This window comes from Anastrepha ludens, chromosome 6 (genome assembly GCF_028408465.1).
Source record: "Anastrepha ludens isolate Willacy chromosome 6, idAnaLude1.1, whole genome shotgun sequence".
Taxonomy (NCBI): domain Eukaryota; kingdom Metazoa; phylum Arthropoda; class Insecta; order Diptera; family Tephritidae; genus Anastrepha; species Anastrepha ludens.
The window spans coordinates 65,804,716-65,817,269 of record NC_071502.1 but is presented as its reverse complement, the minus strand read 5'-3'; the positions used below and the strand labels follow the sequence as shown (position 1 = coordinate 65,817,269).

The window sequence follows — 12,554 nt, the reverse complement described above, 5'->3', positions numbered from 1 at the left end:
AATAAAATAGATATATGGGTATTAGAGTGTCCCAAAAAAATTAAAGTGTTTTTTTTAACGCATACCCTCTTATTTTGTTTGAATGGTCTCAAAACATCCAAAAATAAAGTTTCGTCTATTTAGAATCACGGCAACCCGTGCCGAGTTGCGTGGAAACCTGTCGGTACTTGTATAGTACGGCGCGCGCGAACTGTCGGATTGATTGCATGTAATTACTTGTTTATTTTATTAGTAATCGCGTTTTTTTTCGTGTAGTCAACATGTCAGTGGAGTTACGAAGTTCCAAAAAGGAGATATTTGTAATAGGGGACGAAAAACATCAAATCACCGGTTCTAAACTTCCCTCTAACGGTCAAGTACTGGCAGTTTTGTTCTTTAATATTCGTGAAGTGAACTTAAGTGTCAATGAAAGTGCAAATCTCACAATTTGTGAGTGTATTATTTATTGGGAAAAGGCACGTATACCGACCAGATCAATATCTAAATGTGTTAAGAAACTAGTTAACTATACCAAGTTTGGAGTGAATTGCAAAAAAATGCGAAAAAAACTCAAGAAGTGTTTGAAGCGTCGAAAGGAGTTTGTTTCAAACTTAAAGAATTTGTTTGACATTGCACATGCCGATGCTCTTCAATCGATTACAATAAATGAAGATAAGATCTTCTTGCAGCGCCAAAGAAAACCAGGTCGGCCCGGTCACTTAGCCGGAGTGGACAAAAAACTGACAAACAAAGAGGAAAGGACGTGCCTTAGAATCATCGAGGAGGAAAAGCGACGTGCTAAAAATTTTTCATCCTTAGCCCCATCAACATCATCTTGCGAACCACCACTAGAGAAGTCCTCTTCTGATTGTGAAATAATAGAATTAGAAGAAAATAGGCCCAGCGCAAGAGAAGCCTCCTCTCAGCTCGATAAAACTTCTATGCGGAAAAATATCATAACTCCCAAGTTATTTGCCGCATTACACAGGTGTCAGTTAAGTGTGAGGGATTCTGTCTTTATAATTGAAGCTACTATTGAGGCTCTGGGGCACAATACGGATGAATTCCCTATAAGCAGGTCCTCCATCCATAGAGTTCGTACGGAAATGAAGCTATAAAAATTTATTTTCAAAACAAGGTCCCGGACACGATAACTGTCCACTGGGACGGAAAACTGTTGCCAGCTCTAGATTCACGTAAAAGTAAAGAAGAACACCTACCGGTAATTATTACATACGATAATAAAGAACAAATTATTGCTGTTCCTAAATTGGATAGCTCGACAGGAAGGGAACAGGCAGACGCAGTTAGGGATGCTATTACGAATTGGAACCTTGAAGACAAAGTGCAGATTCTCTGTTGTGATACTACTGCTTCTAACACAGGCCGCATAAATGGAGCATGTGTGCTTCTCGAACAAAAACTGGGTAGAGAAGTGCTTATTTTTGCTTGCCGTCATCACGTTTACGAATTAGTACTTAAAGGCGTGTTTGAAGCGAAAATCAGTCAAGTAACTACAAGCCCAGTTATCCCATTATTGAAGAAATTCCGAGAAAACTGGAAAAATATCGATCCCGAGAAAATCTATCTATGACTATCGCGAATTAATTGAGCTTTCAATTATATTTCTTGGCGGAGATTCAGAGAAGAAATTTAAGATTCGGCACCAGGTGCTATGCACCAGGCTCGATGCATGGCGAGAGCCATTTATTCGTTAAAAATATCGTTACTTAGCTCTCAATTCAGATTTCAAACAAGGATAAGGCAGCTCTGTTGGACGTATGTCTGTTCATCGTGACATCCTACGTATAACCCTGGCTCCAATGTATTTTAGCAGTAAAGGCGCCGTATCAGGATTTGTGTTTTTTGAAGGCCATGAAAAATTACGAAACAATAGGCAAAAGCATTTCAAAAGCAGCTTTGCAGAAGTTTTGCCAGCATTTTTGGTATTTGACAGATGAAGTATCTATTCTGGCTTTATTTGATGATGATGTCAATCTAGAAACTAAAGTAAAAATGATTGCTAACTTAACTAGAGAAAACCCAACAGCTCACAATAAACGTTACATTGCATCCAAAGAAGAACTCTGGGGCCCACTTTTTGGTACGTTAATTAAGCCTTGATTTTGTTCTTTTACTAAGTTTGCTAATAGGTATAATTGATAACTGATCTATCTGTTTTAATTTCAGAGAAAAACATTGATGACTTCGTCTTTGTCAAAAGCAAGTTCCTGTTTAATCGACTCCAGATTGACGACAGTTTTCTGAACAAGTGCCCCTCTTCGTTGTCAAATGATGATTCGTTTCTACAAGCTAAAAATAAGCTTCTAGGAATGAAATCAGTTAAATGATACGGCAGAAAGAGTGGTTAAGTTAATGCAAGACTTCCATGGTTTGATCACTGTTCAAGAGGAGCAAAAACAATTTTTATTACGTTCCGTACAAGAACACAGACAGGTATATCCCGTCTGTAAAAAGCAAACTTTGAAAAGAAAATTTGATGATTGATGTCCCTTTTATAATAAAAAGAAAATAAATACGAAATATTTTATTTATTTTTATTTATTTAATTTATCTAAAAATTCAATTAAACTTTTCTCTATTGTGAGCCTATAGCTTTCATACTAACTTTTAAACTTAAAGTTTGACATCAAGTCGGCACGGGTTAATGACATCCGATCTCAATAATATTTTATATTTAAGTTTTTAGAGTCAAATGGAAAAAAATAAAGGGTATGCGTATTGAAATTCCGAAAAAAAAAATTCCCCCTTGTAGCCTGGGACACCCTAATGGGTATGTACAGAATTAGTATTCAACATTTTTATTGTTATTACTTTTTCATTCCAGTTCTTGTTTTAATTTCATCTATTTTTTCAACAATTATTCAATACCATTTCACTTCTGAATTAAAATAATGCATATTTTGACCTACCAGACCGTCTATAACTGAACACTGTACGAGTAGCGGTGGCCACAAAATAAATAATCGAATAAATTCGTTACTAAGGGTATAAAAAGTGCAACCAGTGCAAGCAAAACATTAGTTTAACCAGTAAACTACACGAAGTATACGGCATGCAAAAGTAAGTAATAGAAAATCCTTAAGGGAAACCCAAGAAACCAATCTATAAATTTAAACTAATGCTTGTAACTTGCACCAATATAGGACAATCCTTCCAATCATCGCCTTGGCCCTGCTCGGTCTTGCCAATGCACAAATCCGATCCAAAGGTGCCTGCCCAAGACCGGCAGTACAGAGTAACTTCAACTTATATGCAGTTAGTAAAAGTGAACAGTTGCGTACATTTGTCAAATACTAAATTAATGTTTTCTGTTTGCGATACAGTATATGGGCACCTTTTACGAATATGCCAAGTATCCTTCTGCTTTTGAGGGTAACTCCAAGTGTGTGAGAACAGTACACACCCAAAAAAGTAAAAATGTGATGCACAAGGTGGATACATTGGTTGATCCAACGTAAGTAATTCAATTGAAATATATACCTGCATATACCGTATATGCACCTTTTTCATAAAACATGTCCTCTTTGGGATATTAGTTCAGCTTTTGATATTATCTTTTCCATTTTTTTTGTGCTCTGCAGTACCGGCAAAAGCAGCGATTATGTCGCTACTGCCACGCAAATTTCAAATGGTAAGTTCACATTTCACTACTCTGGTCAAGTAACTCCCACCAACTTTTGGGTTTTGTTCACCGATTACATTAGCTACGCTGTTGTTTACACCTGCGAACCCGCTAGTGGCAACACACATAACAGTAAGTAGAATGGAAAATTAAATTCCAAGAATTGATTAAATTCAGTGTTTTATATTTCTGATTTTCCTTAGCGTTGATTCGGATCCTTACCCGCGAACGAGTACCATCTGGTGCCACTGTGGCGAAGGCTAAAAATGTTGTGAGCTCAAGTGGATTTGATCCCTCGCTATTGACTGTTACGGATCAAAGCAATTGCTAAGCAGCAGCTTCTGATGATTTCTCCCAAATGCTGGAAAACCCCAATTGAATGGACTGGCTTGGAATTATGAATAAGCTGGCTATTCAGTTAAGCAAAAAGCTAAATAAATATGAATTCTTAACAACTGGAATTGATAAAAATAACTTCTTACTAAATATATGTAGTATCAAATAAATAAATTCTTGAAAATTAAAATGTTCCATATGAATTTCGCATATATAATGGATGTTTTTTATGATAATCGCGCCTTAATTTTTCTGGAAATAAGCCTGTTCAGTTTAAATAAAACACTACTAATACCCTTAGCAGAAAGACAAAGAGCTCCAAAGCTCAAGACGTAATCTATGTCAGAAGAAAAGTCGCACGGAAGAACAAGTTCTTCATCAAAAAAATTAGATTCAAAAAACTCAGCAAATAAATTTACCGCTTCACTTCAGCTTCGCCCTTGACTACTATCTAAAAAGATGGCGGTGGAAACACTGGCAATACTCTTTCTAGATTTTATGTATTTCCAGAAGGTTTTAGGATTTGCTTTAATGTTCAACTCCATGTTATTAATTTAAGTATCATAGACACATTTATGTTAATAGTTGAAATCCTTTAACGAAATACAAATGATTTTTAGTATATTTAAACTTATTTTTAAGATATTTAAGCCTTTTAAAATCCTTAGGATACCAAGGTAAATTATAATGTAATTCTTTTTCTTTCTAAGTGGAATGTTATCCAAGCAGAATAACAATAAAAACTGGAGTTGGCAAAATTGCATAATGGATAATTAAGCGATAACCTGGCATCCGAAGGAACAGCAAAACAAAGTAGCAAAACAGTAGAAATCGAGTTTGACAACTAAGAGTAAATGATGCATATCTTTAGGGTTTATGTGATTCAAACATTCATTGATATCTTAGCTTAAGTTATCACTTACAAATATAGGGCCCATAATTCTATTCAGAGAATTAACAAAATTGTTAATTTGAAATAAATTCAGACTAAGAACATAATCGATGATCGAACAAATGCTCCAAAATAGAATAATCACTTCAGAGCTTGGGTGAAACCGCATGAGAATGTACGCCGTCAAAGGCACTCCTCAAGGCGGAGTACTTTCACCCCTTCTCTGGAATCTCGCTGTAAACAGTTTGCTTCGAAATCTCGAAAAAGCAGGCTGCAAGGTTGTAGCCTATGCAGATGATATTGCTCTCTGCGTGTCAGGCAAACACCTGAATACCCTCACTGAGCTCATGCAACGCTCAATCAATATTCTGTCAAAATGGTGCACCGAATGCGGACTAAATGCGAATCCAGCAAAGACAGATCTTGTTCTCTTCAATAGGAAACAACAATCTCCTCCACTGCAAACAATAACCTTAAAAGGGGAATCATTACTCCTATCTGATTCAGCTAAATATCTAGGAGTTATTCTAGATAGGAAGTTGAGTTGGAAATTGAACATGGAAACAGATGTAAAAAAGCTTTCATAGCTCTTTATACTTGTAAGAAAGCTATAGGGAAAACCTGGGGTTATTCACCTCGGATCATTTATTGGATATATACCTCGATCATCAAACCGATACTCTTCTACGGTGTGGTTGTATGGTGGACAGCACTCGAAAAACGGTGTAGAGTAGCCACAATTGATCGAGTTCAAAGAACAGCCTGCCTCCTGATAACAGGATGCTTAAGTACAACACCTACTAAGGCTCTAAATACGTTGCTTCACTTGTTCCCTATCGATCTGGCTGGCAAGGCGATTGCAGTGAAAGCAGCGACACGCATGAATGCCATATCAAAATGGAAAAAGTATCTTGGCCGTTCTGCCATACTGCACAGGAACACTGTTATCTCTTCCGACATAGACTATCATGTAAGTCTTCCATCACCACCCTTGCTATTCTCCTGTTCACTCCCAACTAGGGAAGAATGGAAGACAAATCTAACCGAAATCGATGGCCCTCTGATTATATATACAGATGGTTCAAAACAAGACGGCAAAGTGGGATTTGGAATCTTTTCCAATTCTCCTCACATCAATCTATCATTTAGATTACCCGACTACTGTAGCGTATTCCAAGCGGAAGTATGCGCTATCTGGTATGCTGCGAAAACTCTCTTAGAAAATAGAATATCACTAGAGGATATCCGCTTTTTCACCGACAGTCAAGCGGCCGTTCGAGCACTCAGCTCCTCTTATACCCACTCAGATGTGGTTCGATCCTGTCTCTTATCTCTTAACGAGATAAGTGTTCAGAATTCTGTCCAAGTTATCTGGATACCGGGTCACAGTGGATTCGAAGGTAACTGCAAAGCTGATGAGCTCGCAAGAGCTGGAGCTGCGCAATCAAATGTTAGTAACTTACCCACAATCCACATTCCGCTCTCAACATGTAAATTGCTCATTGATCGAGAATTTCACAGCATTGCTGATCGGAGGTGGCGAGTGGAAACTAATATACTTGCGTTACGACCAGACAAATCTGGCCATCCTACAATCTGAAACAGACAAAAACCCTTATAAGTCTTTCGAAACACGAACTAAGGCATATAATATCTCTTATCACCGGCCACTGCCTTTTGGGCACTCACGCACGTCGGCTCGGGGTTCCTCAAAACGACCTGTGCAGATACTGCGAGGACGAAGATGAAGAAGTATCGCGCAGACATTTGCTGTGCAGTTGTCCCGGTCTAGCCAGAAGTCGACTCGCTCTTCTAGGCTCTCCAACAATTGACAATCTTTCAGTACTCTCGGACCTGAGAATCGAATCTCTCATCAAATTCTCGAAACGAATTAATATCTTTGACAAAGATCTACAATAAAAATCTCGGTTAGGTGGGGAAATCATTTAAAATAATGAGCTCTAGGGCAACACAACGGACCCAACTTGTGGTCTATGTGGCACTCCGATGCGGAGTCACCCTTAAACCAACCAACGAACCAACCAACCAACCAAGAACATAATCTATTAAATAAAATTCGGCATTTTCAGAAAAATTATTTGTTGTGAGAGTAGAGTTAGAGATACTAGTTAGAGGCATGTTGAATCAGCTAAGACACATAAATGATTGTCATTTAAAGTATTTCAAACTAGATGTACTATGTTGTCAACCGACGCCTTGTACAACTTGTGGAAGTGGAACAACTTATACAGACACAGATCTGGTCTAACAGAGAGTCACCATTCATGAGTGGAGACAGGCATCCGCTTAAATGACAGTTGACAGTAATTAATAATTTAGTTGATGAAGAACTTATTCTTTCGCGCTACTTCTCTTCTGACATAGATTATGCCTTAAACTTTGGAGCTTTTTGTTTTTTCCTTGAGAATATTAGTAATGACTTATTTAAACTCAAATCTTCCTCTCAAGGGCTACTTTGGACTAAGGAGGCAATTGAGTACTAAAGTCCTCTCTCAGCGAACAAAACTAACGCTCTACCAGGCTCTCGTCATACCCGTCCTAACGTATGGCGCAGAAGCGTGGACGATGACAACATCCGATGAAGCGACGCTTGGAGTGTTTGAGAGAAAGATTCTGCGTAAGATTTTTGGACCTTTGCACGTTGGCAACGGCGAATATCGCAGGCGATGGAACGATGAGCTGTATGAGCTTTACGACGACATAGACATAGCGCAGCGAATAAAGATCTAGCGGCTACATTGGCTGGGTCATGTGGATACAAACGTTCGTCAAATGGATACAAACGCTCCGGCTCTGAAAGTATTCGATGCGGTACCAGCTGGTGGTAGTAGAGGAAAAGGAAGAGGAAGGCCTCCTCTACGTTGGAAATATCAAGTGGAGAAGGACTTGGTTTCACTTGGTGTGTCCAACTGGTGCCGGTTAGCACGAGAAAGAAACGACTGGCGCGCTTTGTTAAACTCAGCCAACTCAGTTTTGCCGTTAAATCTTTAATTTGTACAAATCAGCATGGGCTTTTGGCCAGCAGATCTGCAGTATCTAACATGGCTGTTTTTAGAGAGTACTGCATTGATTCTTTCTCGGCTCGTTTCCTGGTCGAATAAATAAATAACACTGATTTTTCGAAATCATTTGACAAAGTTTCTTATAGAATTTTTGTTAAAAAATTAGCTTGTTATTCTGCTTTTCTGCGATGGATAAACTCTTACTTGTGTTAAACACATTTACTCCCTTTGCTGCCATCTCTGGTGTTCCGTCAGGAAGTATCTTGAGACCGCTCTTATTTGTGTTTTTCATTAATGATATCAAAAATTGTTTCTCATTTGCTAAATGTCTTCTTTATGCTGATGACCTTAAGATCTCCTCAGCGATCAAGGCTCCAGAGGATGTCATTATAATACGTTCACATATAAGTAGATGACCTACTTTTTCGTGCTTAACTCCCAATCCGCAATTAAAAAGCGTGATTTCCCATACAAAATTTCTCTCCCGAAATCTGAGATTATAAAATAATCCTAGATAATAACCATACGTTTTGACATACAACTCTGTGTTTTCTGTGCAATAGATCATTATTTTTACGCGGGTAAAGAAAAACGTTAAAGTAAAAACTAAATAAAATGGATGCCGGTAAAGAAAACAGGTTTGTAGACATAATTCTAATAAAATGTTTGTTAGGTATTATTAACTATGCATTCATATAACAGAATAAATGCGTGTGTCCTCTTATTACTTATTATAAAATTTAATATCGAATATCGAATGCGTATTGCTGCCATAATTTTTTGAAATCGCAGTAAACGCCGTTTACGGATTTCCTCCAACAGTTTATTATTAGCAGCCAATTGTGCAATTAAATTAGCTATTGCTTCTCCTTGTCTTTTCTTCATAACGTTAATAATAATTAAAAAATTAAAAACACCAAACTATTCCACCAAAATAATTTCTATGAAGAAAAACCTTTCACAACAGTATTGACAGCTGATTGTCAACTTTGCAGGTAATCTGCCATATGTGAACGGGTTGATTAATTTTGAGGATTTATTGGTAATTAATGTATATGTGAACGTACTTTTACTGTTCAATCCGATATGGATAGGCTTTACTTGTGGTGCCATCGTCTTCGCTGAACTTGTCCAAGTGCTTTCAAGTGTCTTACTCGAGAACGTCTAACATTGTGTATACTAACCGCAGTATCTCGACTTGTGTCCTGCAGTCTGTTAGTGCGTTTAAGGCCTTGTCGTTGACTTTGATAACAAATTTTCCTTTAATAACCGTATAAATTATATCACTTCAAAACATTTCTCCATGTTGGGTTTTGTCAGATGGAATGCCAAATGGAAGTTGTCTGAAACCTATACCATCAAGTTTTTCTATACATCATTTATTAGGCCCCATTTAGAACATGCTGTTTTTATTTCGATACCATGTAGTCAGCAAGCTATTAGTAGAATCGAGCGTGTGCAAAAGAAATCTTTCCCAAATATGCCCTTCGGTCTCTGAATTTTATTGATCCCATGTCTTCATATTCTGTTCGTCTGATGCTTATAAGTCTCAAGTCCTTAGAAATTCATAGGTCTACACTGTGTCTGGCCTTGACTCATAATATTATTACAGAATCATTGATTGTCCCAACTTGTTAGAAAGGATTCGATTTACCTTTACCCCTACTCTTTTTATTGGGAAAACTTTAAAACTAATTTTGCCAGTAATACTCCCATTACTCGTGTTTTATGTGACATAAATTCCATTAATAATGATGTTGTTCCCTATTTCTCGCTTTCAAAAGTTATTTTGTTTTTAATCTCTTGAATTTTATGTTATTTTTTAAATATATAATAGGACTATGAATAAGTTCGTGCGGTTTTTTTTCGAAATTTGAAACTTTATTGACGTAAAATGGTTACAAATTTAATATTCAAAATATTGTCCATCGCTTACTACTACTTTTTCCCATCTTTCTGGCAATTCACGGATTCCCTTTGTGAAAAATTCGGTCGGTTTTGCCGCAATCCACGAATCGATCCATTTTTTGACTTCATCGTAATTACGGAAGTGCTGGTCAGCCAGGCCATGTTGCATCGATCGGAAGAGATAGTAATCGGATGGCGCAAGGTCTGGACTATACGGCGGGTGGGGTAGGACATCCCATTTGAGCGTTTCTAAGTATGTTTTGACCACTTGTGCAACATGTGGCCGAGCATTGTCATGTTGCAAAATAACTTTGTCGTGTCTATCGGCGTATTGCGGCCGTTTTTCTCGCAGTGCTCGGCTCAAACGCATCAATTGTCGTCGGTAGACATCCCCCGTAATCGTTTCATTCGGTTTCAGTAGCTCATAATACACAACACCCAGCTGGTCCCACCAGATACACAGCATAACCTTCAGGCCATGAATATTCTGCGCCGACGTCGATGTTGAAGCATGGCCAGGGTATCCATACGTTGCCCGACGTTTTGGATTGTCGTAATGGACCCACTTTTCATCGCCAGTCACAATTCGATGCAAAAAACCCTTTCTTTTGTGCCGTTGAAGCAGTTGTTCGCATGCCATAAAACGGCGTTCAACGTCTCTTGGCTTCAATTCATACGGCACCCAATGGCCTACCTTTCGGATCATTCCCATGGCTTTTAAACGTTTGGAAATGGTTGATTGATCAACTCCCAAAGTTTTTGCAACCTCTTCTTGCGTTTGAGCCGGATCTTGATCGAGCAATTCCTCCAATTCGGTATCCATGAACTTTGGCGGCGCACCCTCGCGTTCTTCGTCTTCCAAGCCAAAATCACCACTTTTAAAGCGTGCAAACCACTTCTGGCACGTTCGCTCAGATAGAGCATGCTCACCATAAACTTCCACCAAGATACGATGACTTTCGGCTGCTTTTTTCTTCATATTAAAATAATGAAGAAGAATTCCCCGCAAAAACACATTATTTGGCACGAAATTCGACATTTTCAAGTGTGGTAAAAATATTGTTGTTTACGCTTCAAATAAAAAACTTATACTGACGTTTGTGCCTTACGACAGTAGCTCTCCAATGAATGTTTGGAAATGTGGATCGATGGAATAATAATCAAGTTACGCCATCTGTTGTAAAACCGCACGAACTTATAAATAGACCTATTATAATATATCAGTAGCCTGTAATGATTGTAATTCATAGACTTAAATAAATAAATCAATAGAAAAAAGATATAAAAAATTAACAGCGAGGAAAGGATAATAGAAGTACTAAAACCAATTGGAAAGCATCCCGATTTGAGATTTATAAAATAGGTCACCTAATAAAGGACCTCTTTAATTTACAATGTTGATAAACTTTTGTAAAATCCTAAGTTATATATTTTCCAGAATTTTATTCCTTTATAACAAACGATGTTCAAAAACTCGCACAATTAGGCGAACGAAACTAAACTACAACAAATCGTGATGTTACAAATGGTTTCGAGTATTTTCAAGCAGTAAAATAAGATAAGATAGAATTGCACAGTGTAACACTTGAGGAAAATGAATTATGTATATTAAAGTTTGTATTAAAATTATAGACATCCTGCTAATATTTTAAATATTTTTTAGAAAATTACTTAATAAATTCCACAAAAGGTAGAAATAATAGACTACATTATGTGAAACAGACAAAATTAAAAAATAGAAGGAAATCCCCGTAATACATAAGATTAACAAATTGAATAAATACATGTGTATGCAAAGAAGTATTAATATTAAATTTTTATTAAAATTAATTTTTTTCAATTCTCAATGAAACTAATGTATGTATATTTTGTCTTATCAGATCGCCTTGACTGACCACTGTACGAGTAGCCATGAGTACGAAACTCAAATAAATTCCTTACCACGATTAAAAAAATAGTAAGCACTGCAAGCAAAACATTAGTTTCAACTAGAGAGAACATGCAAAAGTAAGTAATAGAAAATCCTTAAGGAAAACCTAAGATGCTAATCTATACATTTAAACTATTAACTTGCACCAATATATAACAATTCTTGCCTTTGACTCTGTTTGGTATAGCCAACGCAGAAATGAAATTTAATGGTGCCTGCCCAAATCCGCCAGTTCAGAGTAATTTCCAAATAACTAAAGTAAGTAAAAATGCACTGTTGCATTCTGCCAAAAAAAAAGATCGGGAATTGTTCGTTTAAAAAGCGCGCGTTACACATACATATGTATGTCTAAATTGTTTTTGCTGGAATGTATATCTAATTGGAAATTAATATTTTCAATTTTCGACACATGAGCATGACATTATGAGCAACTGGAATTGGTAAATATAACTTCTTGTTAAATATAGGATCAAATAAATAATCTCTTCTGAACCAAAATGTTCAAGTTTTTACGGCAGTTTTCTTTATTTTGAGCGCGCGGCAGTTGACGCAATTTTGCAATATTCCGAATTTATAAAAACACCGCGACTGTGTGGAAATTTATAGGGTGAATTTGTATTCTTTAGCCAATAACAACATTGCATCTTCTTATTTTATGAGTGTAACGGGCAAATGCCACTAACTTATCATATTTACTGATATACAAAAATTCTGATATACCAAAATATTTTCAAAAGTGACTCTCTTGAGATCTATGTAATATAACTTTTTGACGGGCAGTTCGATGTACGAGGTAGAGACAGAAAGGCCTTGATACATAGAGTCTACTTTGAGCACAAT

The 12,554-nt window shown here is 37.1% G+C and overlaps 1 protein-coding gene across 1 annotated transcript; it reads left to right on the top strand.

Annotated features, from left to right (window-relative positions):
- The first annotated feature begins 2,960 nt into the window (after positions 1-2,960).
- Positions 2,961-4,171, top strand: LOC128866102 (apolipoprotein D-like). The gene is made up of 5 exons (XM_054106600.1): positions 2,961-3,063; positions 3,147-3,258; positions 3,327-3,457; positions 3,585-3,757; positions 3,829-4,171. The coding sequence occupies exons 1-5, from the start codon at positions 3,056-3,058 to the stop codon at positions 3,954-3,956; spliced, it is 552 nt and encodes a 183-aa protein (XP_053962575.1). The 5' UTR covers positions 2,961-3,055; the 3' UTR covers positions 3,957-4,171.
- Positions 4,172-12,554: the final 8,383 nt, after the last annotated feature.

What these genes read in the sequence shown, in the direction of transcription:
- LOC128866102 (XM_054106600.1), top strand. An exon ending in GTAACTTCAACTTATATGCA is followed by an intron (nt 3,259 to 3,326) that starts GTTAGTAAAAGT and finishes TTTGCGATACAG; the next exon opens with TATATGGGCACCTTTTACGA. An exon ending in TAGTGGCAACACACATAACA is followed by an intron (nt 3,758 to 3,828) that starts GTAAGTAGAATG and finishes GATTTTCCTTAG; the next exon opens with CGTTGATTCGGATCCTTACC.